This window comes from Gavia stellata, chromosome 6 (genome assembly GCF_030936135.1).
Source record: "Gavia stellata isolate bGavSte3 chromosome 6, bGavSte3.hap2, whole genome shotgun sequence".
Lineage (NCBI taxonomy): Eukaryota > Metazoa > Chordata > Aves > Gaviiformes > Gaviidae > Gavia > Gavia stellata.
Window position 1 is genome coordinate 7,864,855 of NC_082599.1, and position 27,717 is coordinate 7,892,571.

Consider the following 27,717-nt stretch of genomic DNA (forward strand, 5'->3'; position numbering starts at 1 on the left):
CCTGCGTGTAGTATATTTAGTTGAACATTGACATGTTTAAATGAATGCAGGCACACAAGGAATGTACTGTTGTGGAAGAGAGATAATTATGTAACTATTATGAGGAAAAATTAATAATTTTTACCTTTAATTGGGATGTGTCACTGGGCTCTTAGTGATTGTTTGCTTCATGTTTTAAAGCGGTAGTATCCACACAGAATGTGCAAACTGGTCATGTTTATTTTTGGAATGGGAAAGTGAAAAGGGATTTCATTCTTAAGGTCTGTGCTTAAAGTTTAAGTTTCAAAAATCATTTAATGGAAGAGCAACCTATAGAATGCATTTCCTAATTTATCCGCCTGATGAGGTAACAGGCAGCACTCTCAAAATGTGTGTTTTCACTCTCTTTCAGGTAATTGAGAATGGGTCCTCAACGATGCTAAGTCTACAATGGGAAGTGTCACACTTCGCTATTTCTGCTATGGGTGCCTTTTCACATCCGTGACCTGGACACTTCTGCTCTTTGTTTATTTCAACTTCAGTGAAGAGAACCAGTCCTTCAAGAATGTGCCCGTCAAGGGGCTGGAACCTCAGAGGCCATTTCCAAAAAAATTCTACCCCCGTTTTACACGGGGGCCTGTTCATATACCTGAATTGCAACAGAAAGAGAATAAGATAGGAAATCCTCTTGGAAATCATGTCCAGGACCCAGTTAAGGGGGAGGTGGAATTCTCTCCTGAAATGGGTAAGTGGTTTTCAGTGCTGGTGACAAAATCATTAAAACAGTAGAAGAAATGAGATATTAAGGTTGGTTGGTTTGTTTGGTTTTTTAAAGGATGGCAGGGAAAATTGTGTAATGAATTAGTTTTGTTTGTTAAAGTGCAGGTGGTACTAGTGGCTCTCTTCATTAGGAATTACTTGAAATTTATTCTATTGTGTTTAATCCAAAATATACTATACCTAATATTTACAGCTGTGCTGTGTAAATGCTAATGAGGAGGACTGGATTACAGCAAGGTGTCTACCCTTGATGTAGTTTTTGCTTTTGGAAGGTTCAGTGTGTGCTTGTTTCATATCTTACTCCTGTGTTGACTCGGCTCAAATACATGAACTTTTATTAGCCACAGAGAAACCCTACTCATATGCAGTAATTAAAAATAGCTTGATAACAATACACAGTGAAGAGGACCCATTGATTTGGAGAATATCCTTGGAGTACTAAATCATCTACAAAAAATGTGTGTGGGACAAATTATAACGAAAGATTTATTGAGATGACAGTGGTTAGGGCCAAATCCTGCTTACTTTGCACCAACAAAGGTCTGTGTGTTTCGTTGGAGCATATTTAATCAATGAGATGATTTGGGTTTGTCTTCCAAACTAAAATGCTTTGTATATTTAACTGCTTACAGCTTAGTGTTAGCTGTTGTGTTCAGATATGCAAACTGAGGCATGTTGCATACTGGCCTACAAACTTGCTTTAAGTGTGGAGGCAGACGTTGAGTGTTCTGGTACCAGTGTCTGCTGCTTTGGGAATTATGGCATAGTGCCCTTCATAGCCAGGAGTGTAATACTCATATCTGATTGAAGTCCTCTGTCATTGCCTTGGATGAATGCTGGATCACCAACTTCAAGAGTTTATAGAACTTTACCAAACTTCAGTTTCCAAGTTGGTCGTCAGATGTGTGGGAATATATAGGAAAAATGCCAATTCACGTTGCCCTGTGGCATTACAAATGTTTATCAGTTCAGTGCAAAAAGCACGAGAGCCAAATGAGGTGAAGGCCAGTCCAGAGGTGGCCGTTTCTTTCCAACTCTTCGGTACTGGCCAGGAAAGAAATTGGACCTTTTTAACTGAGAAGTCCCTTGATCTTCAAACCAAGTGACTGACTGGTTTGGTTGGTGAAAGCCAAAGGGAATTATAGTGCCAGGATAAATTCCACATGAATCATCAGGAGGCGGCTCGCTCTGTGTTAGAATTAGATCAGGTGGTGCAGGAAAAGGCTTCCTGTCTATCTAGGGTAGAGCAGTGATAAACACACAAAGCAAAAAAAAAAAAAATGAAAGAGTTTGGCATATGATAGCCAAAACCAAACTGTCATCTGGTAGAACAATCTCTTTTTTATTTTTTTTTAATCTGGGAGAGCCACATAACACTGCTGAAGTAAAGCCTAAACTGATGTTTCAATTGGAAACCCCTTATTTTCCAAGGGCTTTCATCTGCTGTTTGGACTGAAATCGTTCAGGCCTTTTGCATGCATTTTGGATATTGTTCTTCATGAGAATGTTTTAAAAATATTAGCATTCCTTCTTATCTATATTCAGAAGATCAGAAAAAAGTAGTTAGTGATTGGTTATGAATGGATTGTAGAATGAAACATTTGGTATGTGGTTCTTAAGCTCGTCCTTGGTATAAAAAAAATGTTTTAAGTTGACCCAGTGGCACAGTGTTACTGTGATGCTGAGTATTTAAGAATGATTGAGCTGGGTGTCTGAACTGGCAAGCCAGAAACCTTACTTTGGAAATGCACATGGTTCAAATGAGGACTGAGTGACTGCTTTAGACTGTTGGTGCTGGAAGAGTGGCACTGCATTGTGAACAAACATCATTCCTGTCCCCGTGATGCAACTTATCTGCAGTGGGAGCACTCATCCGTGAGCATGATAGCGTCAGTCACCACAAAACACACTATGTGGGTGTATCCCACGTCTTTTCCAGATAAGACTACCCAGCACTTCCCACTTGCTCCTGCACAAATGTCAAGACATCTACTCTTGAAGTGTCTGATGGTGCAGCTGCATTGCCACTGCTGTACTAAAGACTAAAAGTGAGAGATGGAAAATGTAAATTGTGGGAATGTGGATGCACAGAATTCCCTCTAGAAGGTCATCTTATACCTGTAGGTAGACTTTGTTGCTGAAACGCAACTGGTGGTGACACAGCTGTGCTCTGAAGGCCAACCAGGACTACTTGTTTGAAAAGGAAGAAAGCTTCAAAACTTTTTAAATGACCTTTTCTGTTCTGTTTTTTAACCCATCTCATTTTCTCTGGGCTTGAGCTCAGCTGGCTTTTGCATAGCTGTTGAAAACTGGAGAACACGAGGCATGAAGAGAGGCTGAGAGGATTTGGTTTATTCTGCCTTAGAGAGAAGGCTGAGGGGTGAGATTTTATTGCTGTCAAGAGCAACTTAATGGGAGGCTGTAGGGAAGATGGAGACAGACTCTTTCCAGAGGTGCATGGGATTATGATAAGAAGTTAAAGCAAGGAGATTTCTGTTAGATAAGAGGAAAAACACTTTCAGTGTCATGGTGGTCAAATGTATGAACAAGGATATGAAGTTGTAGAATCGCCATCCTTGGAGATACTGGAGGCTTTCAAAACTTAACTGGACAAGTTCTGAGCAACCTGATCTAGTTGGACCTAGTTTGAGCAGAGGATTAGACCATATGTCCCTTCCAGCCTAAATTAGTCTATGATTCTATGAAACATAGTATCCTGCATGTATGGTAGCATGTGAATGAGGAGCCCCCTTGTTAATTATTTTCTGCAGATTTTGAACCATAGGGAGATGATGGGCAGGGTGGAAGGAGATAAATTACATGATCCTCGCTCACTTACACTGAAATGTCAGTGAAATTGCCTCTGTAGCTTGATAATAGCTGGAGAGGATGTATGCATCTCGTTCTGTGCAGCCAGCTGAACAGAGGCAATAAAAAGTCATTGCTCTGCTACGTGAATTGTTGCAGAAGTGGCTAGCAGACACAGCTGGTGGCTACCACTCCCCTCTTCTCCCTCCTTTTTTTCTGTAGAAGAGTTGAGTAAGGACCATAATATTTTGTTTCTGTTCACACTGGTGAGTATATGGCTCAGTGAGAGAGAAGCCCATGGCACTGAGTCAAGGCAGGCAGGATGGCATTGAGGATTTCAACCTTGGCCTCTAGCAGTGTACTTATTTATAGCAGCAACTGCTGCCTCTGCCATGCTCAGCAACAGTTGATGCTTCTGCTAAAATAATCAATAGAGAAAGAGCTAGCTCTGTTGCTATTTTACTTGTTTATATCACCTGGGACTTTGACAGCAAGAATTTTACAGTTTTTTCTTAGCTATTTTTATGTTACTGCAGACTTGAGAAAACAGCATGAAATTGGAGTTGCTATTGTGAGGGTTTTTCTACCATTGTAAATGTATTTTGTCTCTCAAAAATCCCATTACAGACCCTTCATCTGTATGGATAGGTGCTGATGCATTGTGTGCCAAAGTCTATCCTCTGTTGCTTGTTTGATGTTGGTTTTTAGGTGGTGCTAAGAATTAGAGGCCATTTAAGTGAAGGGAGTCTGTCTGGTAAGGCAATAAACACAATGGAGCCATCAGTCTTTGGAGAATGATTTCATTTTATTATAGCTGCAAGGGCTACTCAAAGTACCGCCTATTTGTGAGCGATAACAAAAATAGTTGCACAAAAACACACATTGCGAAACTAGAGGGATTTTTGAAGAACATAATGGGTTTTAGGGGAGGTTAAAGCATATGTTTCAATCCTTGATTGTTTCCAAAGGATATTTTTGAGCCTGTTAACTGATCTTGGTGTGTTTTTTTCGCAGGAATGATTTTTAATGAAGAAGATCAGGAAGTAAGAGACTTGGGCTATCAGAAGCATGCTTTCAATATGCTTATCAGTAATCGGCTGGGATACCACAGGGAGGTGCCTGACACAAGAGATGCGAAGTATGTACTAATTTTTGGAGAGAACATGGTATAATTTCATATGTTTGAGGACTCGTTCGCATTATACCTGATGTAGTATTTAACATTTTTGGTATTACATTCCTGTTAGATACTGATTCAGCCTCCTGTGTTGCTGAAGGCAGATTTTCAGCTGTTTAAACAGGAGTGCTTGAGATTAGGATTTCTATTCTTTGGACTCTTTTGTCTTTTTTGACTGAATATTGTTTCTGGAGATACAATTTTTTGCCAGCTGGAAAAGGTAAAGCCCCACAGAAACCAGGCTCCGTGAAAAAAAGAAAGACTGTTACTCCCTGAAAGCAAAGTGTTTTACTGATTCTTAATTCACTTTAAGAATGCTTAATGAAGAACCAGATTGGATATACACTTATTGAAACTTTTATCATCTTAATTTAGATGTTGTGAGTAGTAGGATTGGCAGACAGCTATTTTGATAGAAAAAAGATTCTGAAAATAATACTTTAAATAAAAGTCAATGTGGAAAAGACCTAGGAATCAAACTTTCTTTCCAGCAATACTAAGATTACATGTCCTATATCTCTCTCATCTTGCTAGCTGTGTACTCAGTTACTTAAAGCACGCTATAATATTTTTGTTTTTTGAAGCTTCATTTTGAGATACTCAGTGCTGTAACTACCAGAAGAGATGCTATAATTCTGTTTGGTACCTTTGGAAGATGGACATTAAATGTTCCAGTGTCCAAGTTAATGAGAGACTTTCCCCTTTTGTACTATTCCACATTTGTTTTAAGCCTACAGAGGATAAGATAGAAGAATGACTGATGACAAAGGCTCTCTGTTTCTCAGTTAAAGTCCTTGCTTGATATCTGGATTGCACTGCTCTGAATACTTTCTATTAAAAAGCAGATATTTTTTTCCTATAATCTGTCAGATGCATATGGGGGGAAAAAACCCACCACTGTAACAACAACAAAAACCCCAACGTTGAACTGAAAAATAAATAAACCTGCATCTGTTTTTCTAGTGGTTTCTCTGGTGTGGTTAAATGTAATGCATCGTACTTGCTGAAATGTCTCTCCCAAGAGCAAAGTTCATTTCAAGTCAATGAAGACTTTTCTTGTATACTTCTGGGTTTTCATTTATTGTTCCTTATTTTTATTGGATTCTGTCATGCCTGGCATCTTCATATGGCATTAATCTGTGATACTGTGCCATATTAGAGTATGGAAAAAAATTGAAATATGGAGAGAGAAAGAAAGAATGACCTTCTGCTTTGAGTGGGATGCAGTTTGCAGATTAAGATGCTTAGACAGCTGCATGTTAGTCAGTTGTCTCTGGTTTTGTTATAACTAGCAGAGATCCAGTCAATGCAGTTAATGGAGCATGCAGAGCTCTTCAGCTGACAAAATGCACTTGTCAGCCTTAGGGTAAGCTGACTCCACATGTACTCCACTGACAGCAGTGACTAGACTTAAGTGTCTTAATCTGCAGCCTGAATCCCAGCCTTGGTTGTCTAAATAGGTATTGAGCACCACTGGAGGTATTCTGGGATATCCAACCTAGTCTCCAGCAGCTGGCCAATAAAGTTGTGGGTTTTTTGTAGGCCTCATGTCATATTTGCCATTCCTGTACATGTCTGAGGTACCCAAGGGTACTAGACAGTGTTTTCACAGCTGAAACAAGCCCTTAATGTTTCCTGTTGTTTATGTCTTGAGGATCTGTGATTCTCACTCCTACCCCAATCCGTCATATCCTCTGTTTTCTAACAAGTAGCAATGTTAATTATAAGCCTGTGTTATGTGGAGAGTAACTGACTATTCTGAGCCCTACTGCCGATGTTACATGCCTGGGCTCTTTATGTTCAAGTTAAGGGTTCTTCCTACACATGCAATGTTTGCTTGTTATTTATGAAGTTTCACTAGTGACCTAGCCCTATGGAAATCCCACCGAAAATAAAGTGATAACTACTATATTTCTGTTTGCAGATGTAGAGAGAAGTCCTACCCTGCTGATCTGCCATCTGCCAGTGTTGTTATCTGTTTCTACAATGAAGCGCTTTCTGCCCTACTTCGCACAGTACATAGTGTCCTGGATCGCACTCCTGCACACCTTCTTCATGAAATTATTTTGGTAGATGACAACAGTGAATTGGGTGAGAGAACCTTTCAGTAATATTTTTGGTCAGTGCTTATACTTCTTGACCTTCTTGTCTGTTCCTGTGCTTTACTGAGTGCTCAAAATAAAGATGTGGAAGCCATGATGCAAAACCAATTTGTACTGCAGTCCATCTCCAAAAAGTGCCAGGCAGTACAGATGCGTGATGTTCTGAGAAGCCCACAGTGACATCCACTTTGACACCGGTGCCATTTTGCTGATGAGCTTTGTATCATACAGACTTGAAAATTCAAAAACAGGTTTTGAAGCTAATAACGAGGAGTGTGTATTTGCGGAGGGGGTGATTAAGCAGTTGTTTATAGTTTAGCTGTCTTTAACAGTACCTTGCTTGGGCTGCTCTGGTGCTCAGAGCAGATTACACTGATCTTCCCTTAAACTTTGTGGGCCAATACTAACTGTGAATGCATCTGAAAAGAATTGAATGCACATAGTCTCAGCTGCGGTCTTGCAAATAAGTTGATGTGGCACTATGGAAACAGTGTGTCAGTGGTTTTGTACTTGCTCAGCGTTTCAGACGGGCGGCGTGCTGGGACGGGGGCTCGGCCTTTGCTGAAGGGCTCTGCGTGGCTCTCGCACAGCCTCTTGTGGCCACCCTAGGAGTAGCTGTCCCTGGCTCTTGGTGGAGCAGCCTCTACTCCCTCGGTCTGGGAGGGGCCCTAGAGGGGTAAAACTTGCAGAATTGCTTTACTGTTGCTGAAAGATTGATGCTTCGGCATTTTTCTCTCAAACGATGGACAAGGCAAAGACAGACACGCAATTCAAGCCTTTTGGCACTTCAAAAGCAAAATGCCTGTTGAAGAACGTGTTAGTGTAGCAGTACTTGCAAGCAGGACCGTGCAAGTTCCCTCCTTGCATCTGTACAAGTCCACAACTTTTTGCATTTTTAAAATTATTTTTAGATCGTATTTTTTTCAGTACGTATAATTAGTTCTCTTGGTCTCATCATTTGGTTTCTGGATTAAGGTCTCACTTGCTCTAGTGAGAGAGACTGATTTTAGATATGTATAATGGAGAATGAAGTTCTCTTGTTAAGCAGCTAGTTTATTTCTCTGAGGTCAGATCAAATGTTAAGATACAAGAGGGACAGTGTTTGATCTTTGTTCTTTTGCTGATGATAATGCGTAATATCTAAAAGCTTGTTTTGTGTTTTGGAAGCAATATACACTCTTTGCTACAAAGTCTCTTGTGCAATTTGTTGTTTTAAATTTTCGTAACATTCATATTCAGAACTAAGCTTACTTCAAAACCCCGTCTTTTGAATACGGTAATGCATTTAGTTAATGCTTCTGTTTAGGCAGTAATACCATCACTCTTCCGGTCTGTTGCTAATTTGAAGGCCAAATTAGGTTCAAAACCTTCAAGTAGCTACTTTTGCCTTTCTGACTTCAAATGAACATGTTTTAAAGCCGAAAATGGGAGGAGATATTGCTGCTCTCAGTGATGATGATACTACCAATGTTTGCACTGCTGCTTAATTATAATGGATGGAATTTTACAGCTGAAGAAAAACAAAGCTGGTTTGGTGACTGAGGAAATGGACAAAGACTTTGGCTATGCCATGGATCTTATGTGAACTTGGGCAAATTGCTTTAATCTCTATGACTCTTTGATTATTTTTATTTAAATTCATTTTCCCTTCATTACATACTTCCTGAAATGGTACCTTAGGTGAAATTCTGCCTATTTCTTCAGCTTTAAATATAGGAGCTCTGCTGCACGTCAGTGCTGTTGTGCAAAGCTTGGGTCTTTGCATCTGGTTTTGCCTCAAAGCTTCTTACACTCAATCATCAACAGTCTTACTAGCTAAGCAGGCATTTCCACGGCTCAGCTGAGCCCACTGTTACATTTTTCTTTCCCTTTGCTGCAAGGCAGGATTTCTTTTTCTAGTACAAGCACTTTCTCCCTGATTTAGGCTTTACCTGCAGGACATGTTGAAGGCTGTTACTGGAGGCATTCTTCTACCCAGAAGAAGAGACTGAAGAACAGAAAAGGAGCAAATTGTCTGCAACTCAGTACTTTGAAATAATAACACCCCTGACTCCCATCCTAGATTTCTCTTGTTTGGAAGAGCCTTCATTACATAGATATGGAGCAAGATAATGGCTAAAGTAATCTTTGGAGTCTCCAAAAAAATCTTTCCTATTGTCTCTGACAGATTATGTTACATTCAAGACCACGGGAGAGAATTCCTATGACCCAACTGAATCCAGTCTGCATCTCTCCAGAGACTTTTCTTTATCCTAGAATATCCTCTAGCACCATATTTGCTATTTGGTACTGTATTGGCTTTGTGTGGCAACGTTTTGGTAGCGGGGGGGGCTACAGGGGTGGCTTCTGTGAGAAGATGCTAGAAGCTTCCCTCATGTCTGACAGAGCCAACGCCAGCTGCCTTCAAGACAGACCCACTGCCTGCCAAGGCCAAGCCAATCAGCGACGGTGGTAGCGCCTCTGGGATAACATATTTAAGAAGGGGGGAAAAACCTGCATAACAGCAACTGCAGCAGAAGAGAGGAGTGAGACTATGTGAGAGAAACAACTCTGCAGACACCCAGGTCAGTGAAGAAGGAGGGGGAGGAGGTGCTCCAGGCAGCAGAGCAGAGGTTCCCCTGCAGCCTGTGGAGAAGACCATGGTGAGGCAGGCTGTCCTCCTGCAGCCCACAGAGGTCCACAGTGGAGCAGATATCCACCTGCAGCCCATGGAGGACCCCACGCTGTAGCAGGTGGAGGCCTGAAGGAGGCTGTGATCCTGTGGGAAGCTCATGCTGGAGCAGGCTCCTAGCAGGACCTGTGACCCTGTGGAGAGAGGAGCCCACGCTGGAGCAGGTTTTCTGGCAGGACTTGTGACCCTGTGGGGGGCCATGCTGGAGCTGTCTGTTGCTGAAGGACTGCACCCTGTGGAAGGGACCCACGCGGGAGTAGTTTGTGAAGAACTGTAGGCCGTGGGAAGGACTCACATTGGGGAAGTTTGTGGAGGACTGTCTCCTGTGGGAGGGACCCCACACTGGAGCAGGGGAAGAGTGTGAGGAGTCTTCCACCTGAGGAGGAAGGACCAGCAGAGACAATGTGTGAACTGACCTTAACCCCCATTCCCTGTCCCCCTGTGCTGCTGGGAGAGGAGAAGGTAGAGAATTCGGGAGTAAAGTTAAGCCTGGGAAGAAGGAAGGGATGGGGGGAAGGTGTTTTAAGATTTAGGGTTTTTTCTCATTATCCTACTCTAATCTGATTGGTCATAAATTAAATTCATTTTTCACAAGTTAATAGAATCATAGAATGGTTTGGCTTGGAAGGACCTTAAAGATCATCTAATTCCAATCCCCCTGCCATGGGCAGGGACATGTTCCACTAGACCGGGTTGGTCAAAGCCCTGTCCAACCTGGCCTTGAACACTTCCAGTGTTGAGGCAACCTGTTCTAGTGCCTCACCACCCTCATGGTAAATAATTTCTTCCTAATATCTAATCTAAATCTACTCTCTTTCAGCTTAAAGCCATTACCCCCTTGTCCTATCACTACATGCCCTTGTAAAAAGTCTCTTTCCAGCTTTCTTGTAGGCTTCCTTCAGGTGCTGGAAGGCTGCTATAATGTCTTCCCAGAGCCTTCTCTTCTCCAGGCTGAACAACCCCAAGTCTTTCAGCCTGTCCTCGTAGGAGAGGTGCTCCAACCCTCTGATCATCTTCGTGGCCCTCCTCTGGACTCACTTTCAACAGGTCCATGTCCTCCTTATGTTGGGCGCCCCAGCGCTGGACGCAGGACTCCACCTGGGGTCTCACGAGAGTGGAGTAGAGGGGGAGAATCACCTCCCTCGACCTGCTGGTCACGCATCTTTTGATGCAGCCCAGGATATGGTTGGCTTTCTGGGCTGCAAGTGTGCACTGCTGGCTCATGTTGAGCTTCTAGTCAACCAGCACCCTCAAGTTCTTCTCCTCAGGGCTGCTCTCAATCCATTCTCTGCCCAGCCTGTATTTGTGCTTGGGATTGCCCCAACCCACATGCAGGACCTTGCACTTGGCCTTGTTGAACTTCATGAGGTTTGCATGGGCCCACTTCTCGAGTCTGTCAAGGTCCCTCTGGATGGCATCCCTTCCCTCCAGCGTGTTGACCACACCACACGGCTTGGTGTCATCAGCAAACTTGCTGAAGGTGCACTCAATCCCACTGTCCATGTCACTGACAAAGATGTTAAACAGCACGAGTCCCAGTACTGATCTCTGAGGGATGCCACTCATCACTGGTTGCCACTTGGAAGACTGTATTGCCCGTGACGGTAATTGCTGAGTGATCTCCCTGTCCTTATCTCAACCCATAAGCCTTTCGTTGTATTTTCTCTCTCCTGTCCAGCTGAGGAGGGGGAGTGATAGTGCTTTGGTGGGCACCTGGCATCCAGCCAGGGTCAACCCACCACAGGTACCTTCTCATTCTTGATCCACAATGCTGCCTTGCAGTGCAAAGGCTGAGACCTTAACATTTGGAGTTGCGTCTGGGAATCTCATTTTCAGTCTTCCTGCCTGAAAGCTCTTGTGCTCCCGGAAGGTTACAGCTCTTGCTTCCACTTCTGTTCCTTTGGCATTTAATCTTGTTAGCAGCAACTTTAATGTTTGAACTGACATTCATCAGAATAATAGTATTTATTCCAGCATATCCTCTGTTGAAAGTCTGTCTACCTCTCTATTCCAAGGTTCTCTATGAAGTCTCAGCTAGCTTTTTGTTTTTCTTCCTCATTTTATAGTCCTCTTTATTTCTTCATAAGCTTACTAACTTCTGGTTTTCCATTACTTCAGTCTTCATGTGTCCATCTTCTCTTCAGTGGTAAAACTTTGCTGCCTGCTTTAATGTTACAAACTGCTGTCCTTGGGGGGGGGAAAAAAGTATTGTTACTCTTAGAATCGTCACTGATGTTAGTTAAGTTACAGTAGTGCTTATAGACTTCAGCGAACTTTGCTCTCCTTCAAAAGCACATGCTTGCCAGCAGTGTCTTTGATCCTTTTGGTTTTTAAAAAAGCAACCACCTGAGACTGAGTTGTAATTCTTAGTATCTGCTATTGTATCAGCTAAGCAGGTAGTGATAATGAAAGGTGTCTTCATGCTACTTTTTAAAGGTGTCAGTGTTTGTTTTAGTGTATGGAACACAGTAATTTAAATCACTTGCCTGTGTGAAAGGGCTTTCATTGCTTCTGGTGCAAATGACAGTCACCATGAGAAGAATTTGGAAAGAGAAATGCTGTTTCTTTGTACAGTGCCTTTTATTTTATTTTTTTTTAGCAGCACTAATTCCTTTTAGCATAGAGTCTAGTAGTTCCAGTTAACTTGAGTCATATTGTACTGCAGGCTTTGCGAACAGAACAAAAAGATAACAATCCAGTCTGTATTAAGGAATCCAACGCTAAGTATAAAAACCGGAGACAGTGACAGTGCATAAAAATTTCGTTGGGAAAATAGAAGGAAGTGTTTATCAGCAGAAATGCGCCTTGGGCAAGGGTCCAGTCACATGGTCCATCACCATTTTCAATGCAGGGTATGTAACTGCTTTGTCTGTGTGGGTTTCCACAATGCAGCAGGAAAAAGTGAAGCAGTTAATAGGAAAATGTGAGAAAAAAAACAATAAAAAAAGGCCACAGGAATTGGAGGGCAGGTGTAGGATGTGGGATGGCTGATTGTCCTTTGGTAGTCTTGGTTTGAAGCTGTGCTGTATTGGGATAGCTTTTTGATCACTTTTTTGGTCCTTTTTGAATTGAACATCTTGGGACTTCCAACAAAGCTTTCACAGTTTCCATCCTGTTGTTGAACTTTCTTTTCTCAGCTGACTTGAAGAAAGACTTGGGTGAATATGTTAAAACTCAGCTTCCAAAAACCACGAAATTGGTAAGAAATGAGAAGCGGGAAGGCTTGATTCGAGGCAGGATGATTGGAGCCTCTCATGCCACAGGTATACGTTCTTGTTTCTCTTTTCCTTGTGTACTTTGATTATATGTTAATTGGGTGATTTCTCTTTCTGTAGCGCAGCAGCTCTTTCAGATATTGAATGTTTGACCTGTGATTGCTTTAGCCCACTGTAGGGGCTCTGCATGTCGTGCCATGTTCTAAGCTACACAAGGGGAAGAAAGACTTGGGATAATGCCATCTTAAGTGAGAGACATTTTAGCAATTGTTTCAGAATATCAGAAACTTTGAAATGAGTTAATTGCATTGATCTTTAGCTGTTATATTAACCTATGTTGCAACAGCTACACAAAGTGTCTTCAGTAATACCTGTATAATGATAATTGGAGACCTTAACTAACATTACCTGTGCATTTAAATGTTTACATCATGCAGTTGACCATGATCTTTATAAAGCTTTCTCCAGTATTTCCTCATAGCTTTACTGAATTAGTCCTTACTTGAGGTTTTTCTGTTACTCAATGAGAAGGAAGCAAGGAGGACTTGGTACTTGCTTATATGTAACTATAGAGTAGATATAACAAATTCACTGTTTTTTATAGTGTGTAGTTAACTTTAGGAAATCTATGCTGTGTAAGAGAGGGGAGATGTTTTTTCAAGTCACCCAAACAATGACTTCGCAAATTTGGAGCCAAATTTGAGTGTATCTTAAACCTTGTCTGAACTGTTGATTTGTATTTTTTTTTTCTTCCTGTGGAAGTTTGCTTTCGATAAAATGAGTTAATTTTTTAGAGTGGGTCAGTGAAATGGTAAAACAAAACCAGTGCTTGACAAAATTTAGTGAGGCAATGTAGAATTTTCCCTATTCCTGCCCTGAAAGAACGTTGTCTCAGGAATGTCTCCATCTGTGCTAGGTGTTGTGGTCACAGAATGTTTTCTGTATGTTTCACTGAAAACTATTGCTCTAAAATGGCAATCTGCTTCCTTGTTAAGGTACACTCTAATCTGGCTTCTAATTCATCCATCTAATTGTAATGTTTCTCATACAAAGCTTTTCTGTTGTTGCACCGAGTGTTAATTGGGATAAACTATATTTGGCGCTTTATGTACACTGTGTGCGCCTTTTACCATAATATGCTTCCCAGTTAAATTCTTTGGCGTCTGAAAAACTATGTGCTACTTTCTCAAATAATTTTGAGTGGCAGATAAAGTCTCTTAATTGGTGTTTACTCATTAGCATTGTAATGGCATAATCCAGAGAGAAAATTGTGCTTGCACTTTCCAAGCTGTGCTACGATTCATTTGAGTTAGTGCAATTTTAAGTCATATTATTGCTTTTCTGAACTGCTGGAGTCTGTTGGTTTTTTTTCTCCTCAGTCAAATACTGTCTGTTGTTCATGGGTGACTCATTATATTTGTATGTTTCTAAGCTGTTTTCTTTAAAGCTCTTTCCCATCTCTTCCACATTATTCTAGCATTACATAAATTTTATGTTGTGTCATAAAAATTCAGATGGCTTTTTAGACTGATTGAGCCTGAAGGTTTCTCATGGATCAAACTATCGTCTCCGACCATGGCGGATAATCCCCATGTAAATTGATGGACTGAAGTGTTGCTTGGTCTAATACTGGTGGATTTGACTATGCCCGTTTAGGGCATTCACTCTCTCCTTTTAAACTGGTATGAATCCACAATCCCTCTAGAGCTAACGAAATGGAGAGATGCTTTATCTTACTCCATATTCAGGAATTGAAATGCTGTGGCCTGTGTCATGGATGAATGCAGATTAATTAATCAGAATGGCTTGGTTTAAAATCCACAGATCTTAGCTGCAACAGTAACTGGATGGATGCTGAAGTGTGATACGAAGCGAGCCCAAGGCAATTACAGTCAGTGGACAAAACTAGCTTTGTCAGGGGGATAATTCATCCAGCGCAGTATTTGTCATCTTCAGCTATCTCTGTAGTCTAACTCAGGCATGGGAGATGCTCTGCATTAGGACAAATGCACCACTTGACTCTTAGAGTGCTAGTCTGATGATGCTTCATTTAAAGTGCAGTAGCTCTGCTGAATCTGGGTAGAACATGTGATGAGTATAAAACCCTGTCAAAGAAATGCAAATAACGGCTCACTTGAGCAATTCATAGCTAAATGTGAATAGCCAGGATCTACCTTCTGCCTTTGACTGAACTAGTCCCTGCGGAGTCTCTGGTTTGTCAGCGTTTCCGAGTGCAGATGGTGTTTCCCCTCTTTTACACAGGGTGGTGAGGATACTGCTGATACTTTGCTGCTGATATAATTGTGTATGTGTTTGTGTGTTTCATGTTACCATGGATCTTTGTGTTTTGTGTGCTTTGGCCTCTGTAGGGAAAGTGCTGGTATTCCTGGATAGTCACTGTGAGGTGAACGAGATGTGGTTACAACCTCTGCTGACTCCCATCAGAGAAGATCGCAGGACTGTGGTGTGCCCTGTGATTGACATAATCAGTGCTGACACGCTTACCTACAGCTCTTCCCCAGTTGTGCGTGGAGGGTTTAACTGGGGCCTGCACTTTAAGTGGGATCTTGTTCCTTTGTCAGAACTGGAAGGACCCGAGGGAGCCACTGCTCCGATCAAGTAAGGTTCCTCCTATGTGGTGTGAAGCTCTGTATAACATATGGATGATCAGAAGCATTTCTTATGCGTTATGGAGTGTATCTGGGTGTGCAGTTTTAGGAGCAGATGCCGAACCTGTCAAATATGACTTGTTTATTTTACTGAGAAATAGTTTTGGTTACTATTACCTATTTCAGTTTAATTTCTTGCATTAATCACAAATTAGATATATCTGTCTTATTAGGTCAAGAAAGCACACTTTTAGAGAATGCTTGTGCAACAGCAGCTTTTGCTAAAGACAAAAGTCTTAAGGAGCTTATGCTATTCTGTATTAAATCTGTCCAATAATTTCACTTTTGAGCTATGCATTGATGTTTGTTTCCAGTTGATGTTTCTGTCGATGTGTTTGGCTTAATGATGATTTTGATAACTGCCTTTATGCTAGTAATAGCCTGCATATCCCACTAATATAGGCTCTATAGTTTCTGCGATGAAATACTAAAGAATTGCTAGATTGGGAAAACATGGTTTTGCGGTAATAGGAAGGTGGTTTCCTAGCTGATGGGAGAGAACATCAGAACATATGGTAATTTTCTATGTCAACATCATTTTTTTTGCTTTAGATTTCATTTATATTTTTCCTCAAACAAGCAATTATTTTGTCACAAAGCTTCCTAAATGAACACACATGGATGTGAAAACTATCTTTAAAATATTACTTATGTCTTTGCACAATGTGGCAAATGCCTAAAACTGTCTGTTGGAAGCCTGTCCGTATTGTTTTTGTGGTCTGAATTGCTTGAGAGTTGTTCTGAAACAAAAGGCTTGGTAAAGCTTAACACTAGGACTTGAAAGTTACCTTCCTTAATCTTTTAGCCATTGATGGTTGTCTCACCTGTATAGAGCTGGCAATATCTGGTTCCTGCTGGACACGTAACTGGTGTCAGTAGACACCATTTTTTAGTAGCAGACACATATGGTTCAGGCATGAGAATAGAAGCTGTTCCAGTGTGAATCCCTTTGTGAGAAGGGCCAGTGCTGGTAAAGAAATGGCAAGAAGCTGATTGTGCTTTTTCTAGTTGCAGGTATCCATCTCAGTAGAGCATTCAGGTTTGTAAGGTGGAAGAAGTTTACCTTTTTTACAGACTGACTCTTTGCAGCGCATGTGGTACTTCTGTAAGATTTCAAAAGTGAATCAGGAATTGGGCAGTCTCATCTCTCTCTCATTCTCTTCGCTTGGTCTGTAAATGAAGAGCATTTCAGGCTGACGCAAACAGCTCCAGCACAAGGTTTTCTGCTGTGGTCTGACAGCTCTGCAGTTAGTCTTTCCATGTCTACCCATCACAAGATTTGGTCTGAGAAGCCAGGAAACTTCTTAAGTTACTTAACAGTTTGACTGGCTTGTTTGGAAGGTGTCACTGTGGCAGTTTCTGAAGCTAGAAGGGAAAGGACAGACGGGGAAAATCTGAGTGGGGAACCAGTGTAGACAGTCTTAAAATCCTTATTCTGTTAAGGACTGTTCTCACAGTTAATCTGGAGCATGCCCGAAGGTTAGTTCTTGCTGTGTTCAACACTATTGTTGCATTCCTTCAACTCACTTTTAGGAAAAACTCCCATAGAAAAGGTAGAGGACTTTAAAGGGAGTCTAATAATCTAAAACGATTACATTTTCTGACTATGAAAGTGACTTCCTACTTAGAAGTCTCTGCCTGCTTTGAAAAAGAAGCTAGATTGCTATTTAACCTTTGAAAATGGCTTTCCATCAAATGGAAAGTCTTACGGTTTAAGTTTTGGAGACCTTCATAACGAAATATTTTGGTGTCAGGGATGGAAAAATTGAGAGCAACCTTTCAACCCAGGTTTTAAAGTGACAGAAACTGTAGCAGAAAATTGTGTGAGAACAAGCCAGATTAGGCTTGGTTTCATCACAGATTTTTATTAACAAGGATGAGAAAAAGACGGTTTCCAGTCCATTGTATGTTACGATTATCATATCATATTTATGTAGTGTTTTTACTCTCTTTTATACTATTCTAGGGCATCCACATGTTATAAATTTGTGATACAGTAGCAATTCAATTTAGAGACTGTACAATGGGGATCATATACAGATTTTTACAAAATAGAGCGCCATTCCAATAACATGCAGGCAAGGCAAAAAACTGAGGAACCCCAAAGAGAATCTGTGCAAATATAAAGACTGTGAATAACTCATTAATAAACTGATCATTGCATCAATGATGAAACAATGCTGCTCCTGGTATTTAATTTCTATCTATGAGATAGAGTAGCATTTCTTTTAGCAGCCTCCTGGCTTGTGTAATTTAAATTTGCACATTGTTTCTTGATGTAATTTAATATGGGAAAGTAATGTATACTCTGGATTCTACTCCTTCTGCAGTTCAGTCAAGCCTGGTCTGTATAATTTCTCCCTGTAAGAGGGGGAAGAACACATTATTGTGTGCAAGTGTACGCATTTGTAACTGTAGGGGAAATAGCTTCTGGTAAAGACAGATTTAATTAAATGCAGCTCCTAAATTTCACTGTAGAAAACTTGATGGACTCCAAACTTGCACAGGTTTTTACTTTTTTCTCCTTTAGCAGAGAGACAGCCACCCTCTTTCCCTGTCCTAGCCCTTTTCCTCAAGTTTACTATACAAAGAAATATGGTTTATAGGTATTGGAATAATGAAGGATCACAAATACCACTTCCAGATCTGATTTTGAAAATGTTTTGAGACTAGAAGTGTGATCTGATTTCTAGTGTCTGCAGGATTTAACTTGTATTATGTAGGTTTAAATTTAAGCTTTGAGACTAGCTGATTCAGCTAAAATTAGTGGTTCTTTCTCTAAAAGAAAATTAACTTCTTTTAATATTCCTTTTTAGGTCACCTACTATGGCTGGAGGCCTATTTGCCATGGATCATGAGTACTTCAATGAACTTGGACAATATGATAGTGGCATGGACATCTGGGGAGGAGAAAATCTGGAAATATCTTTTCGGGTAATCTAGCTTTTATGTGTATTGGAGTATGAACCTCAGTGTCTGGCTGCTTCTCCTTATGTACAATTTCTTTAGCACTGGACTAGCTATTTACACACAAATTGGCACTTTTGTTCTCAGGAAGGATGCCTTCAGTGCATAGTAACTGCCTTTACAATAATCTTCAAGTTAAGTTTTAATGGAAAGTTTGAAGAGAATTTTGAGCTCTGTAGTTAAATGTTTGTGGCTTTTTCTTTGTTTGGTGGAGCATTTCATAATACCTATAGAGAAGCATAAGAAAAGAATAATTATGCAAATTTCTGAGAGGAGTTTATAAGCAATGTCTAATGAATTTCACAAGTCGGTTAAAAAGATGAATGGCTCACAGCATCATTAGTAGTAAGTAGGCTTATTATATTTCCTTAGACATGTATGGGGCTTTTCAGACACTTCAGCCTCCTTTTTGAGGGCCTGGAAATGTAAATATTTTATAACTAAGTTAAGAGTCATATAGAGGAGTCAGCTTGGTTGGGAAGATAATGAGAAAGTTGTAATCGGGAGATACGTCATTGGGCTTCCTATATTTTATCTCATCTTCCCTGTCACTCCACTGAAGGAAAAACAACTTTTTGGGCTCAACGTCATGTTTACCTCTTCACTTTTGTAAAGTGGATTCATCAACAGGTTTGACAAGAGTCCACCTGAAAATGAGATGCTATCATGACAAATATGAAAAGGGGCTTAAAAAAATGAAGTTAACATTAAAAAAAAAAAACCAAACCCAAACACACAACCCCCAAAACTTTAGAGAAATCTGTCAAATTGGTTCATTAGAGAAATCAAGATTAGAGCTCAAAAATAAGAACTGGCATTTCATAAATTTGAGTGACTTTAAAGGGGTATGTACTGAATAAATAAAATCTTTCAAGTTTTCAATACAAAATATAATTATTAGATATCTGAGTAGAATTGTATGGAGTGAGAAAATTATTGTTGTTACTGTGTAATACACAGTTTCAATAAAAAGGGCTTTGAAAAATTGGAGTACATTCAGAGAGCTTTATAAGGTCTGGAAGCTCCCTCTCCCTGAGGGAGAGTTGTAAAGAGCTTTAGTCTTTATCTTATCTAGGAGGCGTTTTAAAAGTGAATTGATTATAAACTGCTAATGTGAGAAGACTTTTTTTTTTGAGATCAGAGAGCATGTTAGTCCAACAAAGGGCCAATGATGATAATTTGCAAGAAGCTGAAGTTTATAAAGAAATTTAAAAAAATAAATGGAAGTAGAGTGTAAATTGAAATCTAGATCTGGGGTTCAACGGAGCTAGATTAAGACACCTAAATGTAGTATCTGAATGTGAACTGTATTTCTGAGATCCCGTATACTTAACAGAAATAAACAGCTGTGTAAAATAGGTGCTTATACTTAGCTGAAGAACTCTGCAGGCTCCTTTGATGACATTGATGGATCTTTATTATCTGTTGTGGAAGTGTGAACATGTAATTCTCATGTAGGCAAATTAGGTATCTTAATCTGCAAGTTGAATCCCAGACCATATATTTCAGTGTTTTCTAACAGGTCATTAGACCATAACATTTTAGAAAATTTACAATTTGTTTTGGGAAAGCCATGATGTGTTATGTGGAAAGTGTGATGATATGACAAAAATAGTCTTTTCTAACCTGAAGATTTATTAATTTAACTTGTCAGAAAGCATGATGTGTAGGACAACATTGCTGACACCTAATCACGTCATCATGTATAAACCTACCAAAGTGTCCCTTGAAGAAAGGGAAGAGGTAGTGAGCCTTGTCAGTATACGTACAACGAGGTGTGTTCTGGTTTTGTATGGACAGATCTGGATGTGTGGTGGTAGACTTCTGATCATCCCCTGCTCCAGGGTGGGACACATTTTCCGTAAAAGGCGTCCCTATGGCTCACCAGGGGGACAGGACACTATGGCTCATAACTCACTGAGGCTGGCACATGTGTGGATGGATGAATATAAGGTAAGAGTTAATTCTAGGTCATGAAATGATGTTATTACCTGGCTTGCTTGACCAAGGACTGTATCACAGTGGGGTCTGTTAGCATCTCTAATGGGGTCTTCCTTCTGTAGTCTGATTTCCTAATGTTAATTTTTGGTATGAATTCTTAAATTCTGTAGGATTGCTGTTTGGTTTTTGAGTGCTCAAGGCTACTCCCTGTTACTTCTGCTGCCTGCAGAAGATTCAGTTTTCTGCCTTTTTAATGAAGTAAAATATGCCAAATTAAGTTCTTGTAAGCTCTGCATTGCATTGTGTCCAAATCGGTATTACATGGCAGCCATATACCACTGCTATATGCCTTCAGGTAGTTTCCATGTTGGTGAGACAGGAATTTTGTTGGTTGGTTGTTTGCTTTCTGTTTTAATTAGCAGTCTGATTCTTAGTCTGTCTTGCCCTGGAAGATCAGTCAGGACTGACTTCTGGATTCAAGGACAAGTATTCCTTCCTTGTCTTCAGATCTTGGTAATGGTGGTTTTAAATGTAGGTCAGGTTTTTGTGAAGCCCTGATCTCTGTGATACTTGAGGACGTTTTGCCTTGTGAGACCATAGGATTTGCTGTGTGGCCAGCTACTGTGGTCCCTACAATTTCTTTACAAGACGTATTTTATTAACTCTATATTCCGTAAATGTTTATGTTTCAAACCCCATCCTTTATCTTGATGTTCAGTCAGTTTGAGGAACCCATTAGGGATCATTAATTTTTATCTCCATTCTCCATCTCCACAATGCGTTGGTAGATTTGATCTATCACTTTCCCTTTTATTGGTGTCTGGGCATTGTTGTTTTGTGATTAATGATGCCTTTCTCTGAAGCTTGGAATTGATTCTTTGTTATAATTTCCAGCCAATACTGCTTTGTCGAACAAGGACTTAAACCGCTGATTCTAGCAGTCTCTTATCACAGGCTTGTGTCCTGAACTTTTCTAGCTGTTTCTCATCTAATTCTCTGATAGTTGCCAGAGGCTGTCATTATGACAGATTTATGTATGGAAGGCAAGCCTGGAAATATTTTTGTTTTTATAAGCGTAATGCAAATATTTAGGGCCAGTATCATTTACTGAAGTGATTGTATGATGAATAGTACGAAGATGAGACTTAAAGGACCTGTTTTGCAGCAAAGAGCAAATATCAATATTTAATAAACAAAATTCTATAATGGAAGGGAAACAGCAAAATTTTCATAACTGTTAAAAGCAAAATGTAAAAGTAAGTTCATGTATACAATGGAAATAAATAATGCAGAAAAGGTAAGATACTAAAATTTGATTTTAACCAGGAAAGAGGCAATTGGAATAGCAGAGCTACTTTTTTGAAGCAGACCAATATCTGATAGTGATGTCCAGTCTATCTCCAGACTTCCTCAGAGTTGTCCAACAGTCCAATGTACTTAATGCTTCCCCCCCCCGCTATTAAAATAGCAGTGATACATTAATCGCATCCAAATGCTCAAAGATCTTGATAAGGACAGATGTGTAATGTGTCTTGAGATGACACTATCTGTCATCTGAATATCAGAGATAGCAGTAGATAACTGAAAACTGTCAGAACCACTTTATGGTAAGTAAATTCCAGATGTCTACTAGAGATTAATCCAGCAAAATACCATAGTTCAGTGCCCTGAAAACTGATTTCTAAATAATATCTAGTAAACAAGTTAATGTGCAAATACAATGCCTTTTCTATGAGCTCTGTAAATCTAGCTGGAATTAGACTCTACAAGGGGATTTTTCTTCTAGTTTTGGTAATAGTATTCATGCCACATTGTACATTCATGAATTCCTGCTTGTCCCCATTGTCTCTGCATTAGATTTGAACAGCACATAAGATTGAGCTGGAATCTTAATCTGTCCTTGTCTAACCAGGTACAATTCCAAGTATAATCATAAATTAGAATATGAAAAAATAACATTGTGGGAGCCTTTCTGGAGAATGATGCAGATGAATGGGAAAAACTGGGCTTCACAGAAAGCCAAGGTGACAGTTCCGATTCTTCATGTGAATAAATGCATGGTCCCACTGAACTTCACAAGATAGTCCTATTTATAGGTCTATTCCGATACGGATTTTTTTTGCCCTGGTAACTTGTAAAGTTGGCTGGAAACTGTGGAAGACAAAATACACTTGAAACCCACAACAACAAGAACAATCAATTGGACAATCAAACTAATTTAAAGAAACCTTGGCAAGATGAGGATGGTGACAGTATACACATCTGTTTCTGACCTCATGACTCTAGGATGCCTTTATTGCCAATGGAGTGCAGGGCTGATTTGTTTCCTCCTCAAGTTGGCATCTAAAAAAGGTCAGCAGATTCATGCCCAAGAACTGTCTTCATCAAAAAAAGCAGCCTAGAAAGGTTAGAGTTAGGCCAGATAAATCTCACCTCCTGTGGCAATCTAAACACTGGAATTTCCTAATGCTAGTTTCAAATTTAATGGCTGAAATGAAACTCTGGGAGTCCTGCAAACAGGAAAAAGTTGGAAATCAATAATCTGAAAGTCTTTTCCCCTTGCCCCCACCCTGTTTCTTTTAAATACAGGAGCAATATTTTGCTTTGAGACCTGAGCTAAGGATGAGGAACTATGGAAATATTACCGACCGCGTAGAATTGAGAAAAAGATTGAACTGCAAGTCATTTAAGTGGTATTTAGATAATATCTATCCTGAGATGCAAATATCTGGCCCCAATGCCAAAGCTCCGCAGCCAGTTTTTATTAATAGAGCACAGAAACGACCGAAAATAATCCAGCGTGGAAGGGTAAGATAAACTTTGTTAAAAATATGGAATTCTTTTGTTTTTAATTATTTTGAGATTCTTTCTGAAAGATTTGTTCAAATACAAGAAAAATAGTCTGCTTCTATAGAGCATGGAGTTTTAGTTTTGCAACAACTGTCTTGAAAATAACAGAATTTGTGTCTTTATCTAAAGGCAAATCAGTTTCACTCTTATCTATATTTCAGGTCCTCTTCAGACTAGATAGTATTCAATGAGGTTTCTTACCTCAAAGCTCGGAGTTACGAAGTTTTGATGTCTTTAGAATGCTCTTTCATGGCTGTTGGTTCTGAAGATGGATTTGGATAGAGAGAAATTTGGCCTCAAATATTCATGCTCTGTTGGTTTATGATAAGAGTACAATGTAATTAGTTGCCAAATTCACTACTTCGCAGAAAATTATCCAGTAAAAGATGAACATTTGCATTTGAGACTGGCTTTTCTAGTCTTGACTGTTAGATAATGAACAAAAAATGAGTATTGCTCCTTTTTTCTTCCAAGTAGAAGTGAAGAGAGATATGTTTACGTGTGTTCATGAAGGAAATCATGATTAAGTTCACGCTTTAGCTCTGACACCTATGTTTATGGGTTTGTATGCAGGCAAAGCCAGCATACAGTTGCATCTGTTCTCTCCAGTGCCAAATTTGTCTGATGTGTGCTTTTTATGCTTCCCAAAAATAATGGATAACTTCAAATCCAATATAACTTTCTCAAGGTCTTCTCTGTGAAAGAGAAGACCTTTGAGTAAACTATTTCATGTGCACATGGATTATGGTTAGCAGATTCCTTTCTAGCTCAATAACTGGAAGCATTAAGTAGGGTTGTAGCCCTCTCCACAAGGTAGCACAGTCTGCAGTAGCTGTTGACAGTTGCTGGTCCTGCGAGTAGATTCAGGCTGGAGGACCTGAGTTCATGCAGAATCTATTGACATCATTAGATTTTTGCTTGGAAGCAGCTATCTGGGAATCCACAATTTGTGCAGTATTTTTATAATTGTATCCCAGCCAAGCTGTAAAGTTATTTATTAAGGCAAACACGTGTAGTTTCCCTGAATAAAACTGACACAATGGGCTGATACCCCTACTTGTTAAATGCTGTTATTCCCCTAGTCAGACCTTTTTTTTTTATTACATTTAATAGCTTTCTGCTTTCATTCAGACAGAAGTTTAACTAAGGAATTGCTGATGTGGGGGAGGCTACTGAGGGATCTGAATCCCTCAACAACACTTAAGGGGAAATCTTCCTAGCAATAATTTCCCATGGTTTAATTCGGAGACAAACTTTGTGCACCCTTTAAGAAGAGGGGACAAGACACAGAAAAATGCAGTTCCTTGGCTTGGTTCTCCAGGGTTCAAGAATTATACCCAGCATTGTGTGAGAGAGTCAGCTTTGGCTCTGATGATTGTATAAACTACTTCCAGATGCCTAGAAGGAACAGAACGATCAGCCAATGTCACCACTGTGTGCCAGACTCTTTAGGATTCGGGATGAATCACTCCAAATCTCAGCTTATTCTCAAAAACTAATTGGACCAGAGATAAGTGCTGGTTTGACAGCTGGGAAGAACTGTAATGATCGCAAATTGTGACAGTTCTTAACAGTGTTATCAAATGCTGATCATCATGGCCAATAAAAACAAGGACAAATCATATAAAACTCATGTAGCTGTATGGTTTGAAAGCCTTCTGTTGAGTGAGGAATGATGAAAATGAGATCTCTCCTAGAAGTCTCTGGAGTGTGAGGAAATATTACTTAGAAGGTTTTGTGTAATTTGTTTCAGATGTGTGTAGGGAACTGGAGAAACATGGTGCGCTTAAGGAGGCTGTTGCTGTGCCTTGGGACAGCTATTTCCAGAAATGGTGTTTAGTGAAGAATATGATTTGGTATTTGCGGTCTCTAATTTTGCTATCGTGTGATGGAGCATCCTTTCTTTTTATTACTGGAAGTGTCTTTTTGTTTCTAAAAATCTGTAGAATAGATACAAATGCCGAGACAGCTATGTATGTCTTCATAATAAAATGCAGCTAGCTAATTAATCAGCCTGGCTTTGAGTTCAGGACAGCGAATTCTTTTTTTCCTCCACAATCAGCTCCAGATTGGAAATAATTATTTTTAAGGTGGATGCCAGATCTGGGGCCCTGCCATCTCCCACACACGCGCACACACAATGGCTGTCAAATGCACTCCCATGCACTTTGTAGAGAGCAGGGCTCTTCGCTGCGAGGAAGGAAATGGCAGTTGTGGCCATTGCTAGAATAATTGCCTTTCTCCTTCACACCCTTGGCTGCATGCAGTGCAGTTCTTGATGTGCAGACTGCAATTGCTGCCTGAATAGCCTGCCACATCAAGGGAAGAAAAATAATTAGGCTGAAAAGTCGTCCTCTGTTGGTCACCAGTTAGTTCAGGGCATGCGCATGATTTAAAGCGAGAATAGAAGTGTTTTGTCTCATTGAGTAACTGTGGAGATACATGATGATCTTGACTATTCTTGACTGTTGAAATAGGACAACCTAATCTTCAGACTCTGCAGAAATCCTCTTGGGTGAGTTTTAGGGTGGGCATCGTTGCCCAAGCCAGGAGAGAGATTGCTAACTTGCTGAGAACCTCTTTGCTTGCTTTGATGGTAGATGCTTCCAGTTTTGCATCACAGGACCTGAATCTAGTCCTCTGACACAGCATTACTCCAAATCGGACTAGGTAGTGCATTTGAACTAGAAAGAGCATTTGGATGTTTGTAAAATTTTCTCTGCTTCCCTGATCTGTCATTAAAATAACATAGCTGATAACTGTGGCTTTTCAGTTACTAAATGCTCTTGAAAATCAATTTGCAAACAACATAAGTATCTGAAGTTATTTAAGTAATTCCTTCTCTGTTCTCAGAGTTAGTCCTGCTTCATGAAGAGAGGCTGTAGGAGGAGATTTATGTTTAACCTAAACTGTAGTAAAATGTAGCTTATACAGTACAGTCGATATTCCTGAGCTAGTGAGTATTTGGGGCCTGAGACTTCCATGGAGAGTGAAGAGGGGGAAAGAAACTTGACAGAGTATGGTCATCATGTGCTGGGCCAGGTTGTGTGTACTGCACTTGTACCATAAAGAGGGAAATCTTGATGTAATTAGAAAGCAAAATGGAACTATTTAATGCTGTTTTTTCTCCCTTATGTGAAAAACAAAATGGTATTTTAAAAGGGAAGAAAAGGGGGGGGTTTATTGCAAGGGGGTTTTTTGTGAGCACACTGAGTTCTGGGGCTTCCAAAGCATTACCATATGTTCCCTTTGGTATGTGATGCTTGTTGTTTACTCTCTCCATCAAACTGTTTTCCTTTCCTAGTTGTATCACCTTCAAACCAACAAATGCCTGGTCGCCCAGGGCCACCCAAGTCAGAAAGGAGGCCTGGTAGTGGTTCGGGAATGTGACTACAACGATCAAAACCAGGTATGATACTTCTATTTATATTGAATAGTGATTCACATCTTACAAATTGCTGATATGTTCTCCGGCTGGCAAAATGCCCTAGTATAACATCTCATGAGCAAGCAGGCTGATTTCAGAGTATTGTCCAAACGGCAAGGCTGGCCGAGGAGACTGTGGAGCTTGCTGCTCTGTACCTACTAATGCTGAGTGTTGGATATTATAATCTCCTATCTTTATGGCATGAATCTCTGTATGTGGCTGAAGACTATCCTTAAGTGGCTCCTGACAGGTTCATAATCCACTGATTGACACTTCAGAATTTGTAGAAGCTCTTTCAGTCCGTTCCTCATACTGGGATTTAAGGCAGCCTTTTCCTGACCTGCTGTTCTTTGTGTACTGTACAACTAGTCCTCTGCTGCTGGAGTGGCTGTAGTTTGGGGTGAATGAATGATTTGTTGTTATCTTTAAATAGAAGGAATTATAAGGAATTTAGAAAATTCTTTGGCTACAGGTGAGCATTAATTGGGGATGGATGTGAAAATCTAACAAGAGTTTTTATATTACTACATGAAGCCTTTGCTATTCCACTTCTATTCTTTCAAGCAACAGAAATTCAGGACTTGGATAAACAATCTCCAGGGTAGAGAGATCTTCACCTAATGCCATAAAGACTTACCTAGCGAAGAACTACATTGAGAACATTATTATTTAGGAGCCTGTGGGACCTAAGTTTAAAAACTAGGTCATATCTAAAGAGAGAAGTAATCAAAGACACAAAATAAATGGAGCATGGGATGTGCTAGAGTAACTTGATACTTTATGAAAAGGGCAGTAATTTTCAGGATATGGAAACTGCAGCAGTAGAAGCAGGATGATTTGTAATAGTCCCAAACAAAAAGTTTTATGCTTTGTCAACTAATGGGACTTTCTGCCTCCTACCTGTGGTCTCACCAGTTGAATGTGACAGAGGGAGACAGTGTGATGATGGGTGTTAGCCAGCGTCTGGATGAGTGTGGTTGGCTGTAGATCTGTGGTCTCCAGTTGCCACTTAGACAGGACCAAACAATACATCCCTGCACTTTGCCTGTGGAGTACCGAGTAATCATCTCTCTAACCAAATTGTAGGTCCCTGTTTTAAAGGTGGATGAATTTGAGCTGGAATGGGATTCA

At 40.2% G+C, this 27,717-nt stretch overlaps 1 protein-coding gene across 2 annotated transcripts in view; it reads left to right on the top strand.

Annotated features, from left to right (window-relative positions):
* The first annotated feature begins 416 nt into the window (after positions 1-416).
* The window catches only part of GALNT11 (polypeptide N-acetylgalactosaminyltransferase 11), a 38,803-nt gene continuing 11,502 nt past the window's right edge, over positions 417-27,717 (top strand). Inside the window, exons 1-9 of one of the 2 annotated variants that reach the window (XM_059818396.1) lie at positions 417-724; positions 4,582-4,705; positions 6,669-6,835; positions 12,655-12,780; positions 15,102-15,351; positions 18,218-18,335; positions 20,169-20,321; positions 22,899-23,117; positions 26,464-26,568. In XM_059818396.1, the coding sequence (XP_059674379.1) occupies positions 430-724; positions 4,582-4,705; positions 6,669-6,835; positions 12,655-12,780; positions 15,102-15,351; positions 18,218-18,335; positions 20,169-20,321; positions 22,899-23,117; positions 26,464-26,568 (1,557 nt within the window). In that variant the 5' untranslated portion in view covers positions 417-429. The remainder of the gene's footprint in view (positions 725-4,581; positions 4,706-6,668; positions 6,836-12,654; positions 12,781-15,101; positions 15,352-18,217; positions 18,336-20,168; positions 20,322-22,898; positions 23,118-26,463; positions 26,569-27,717) is intronic. The other variant, XM_059818397.1, reaches the window with a different exon arrangement.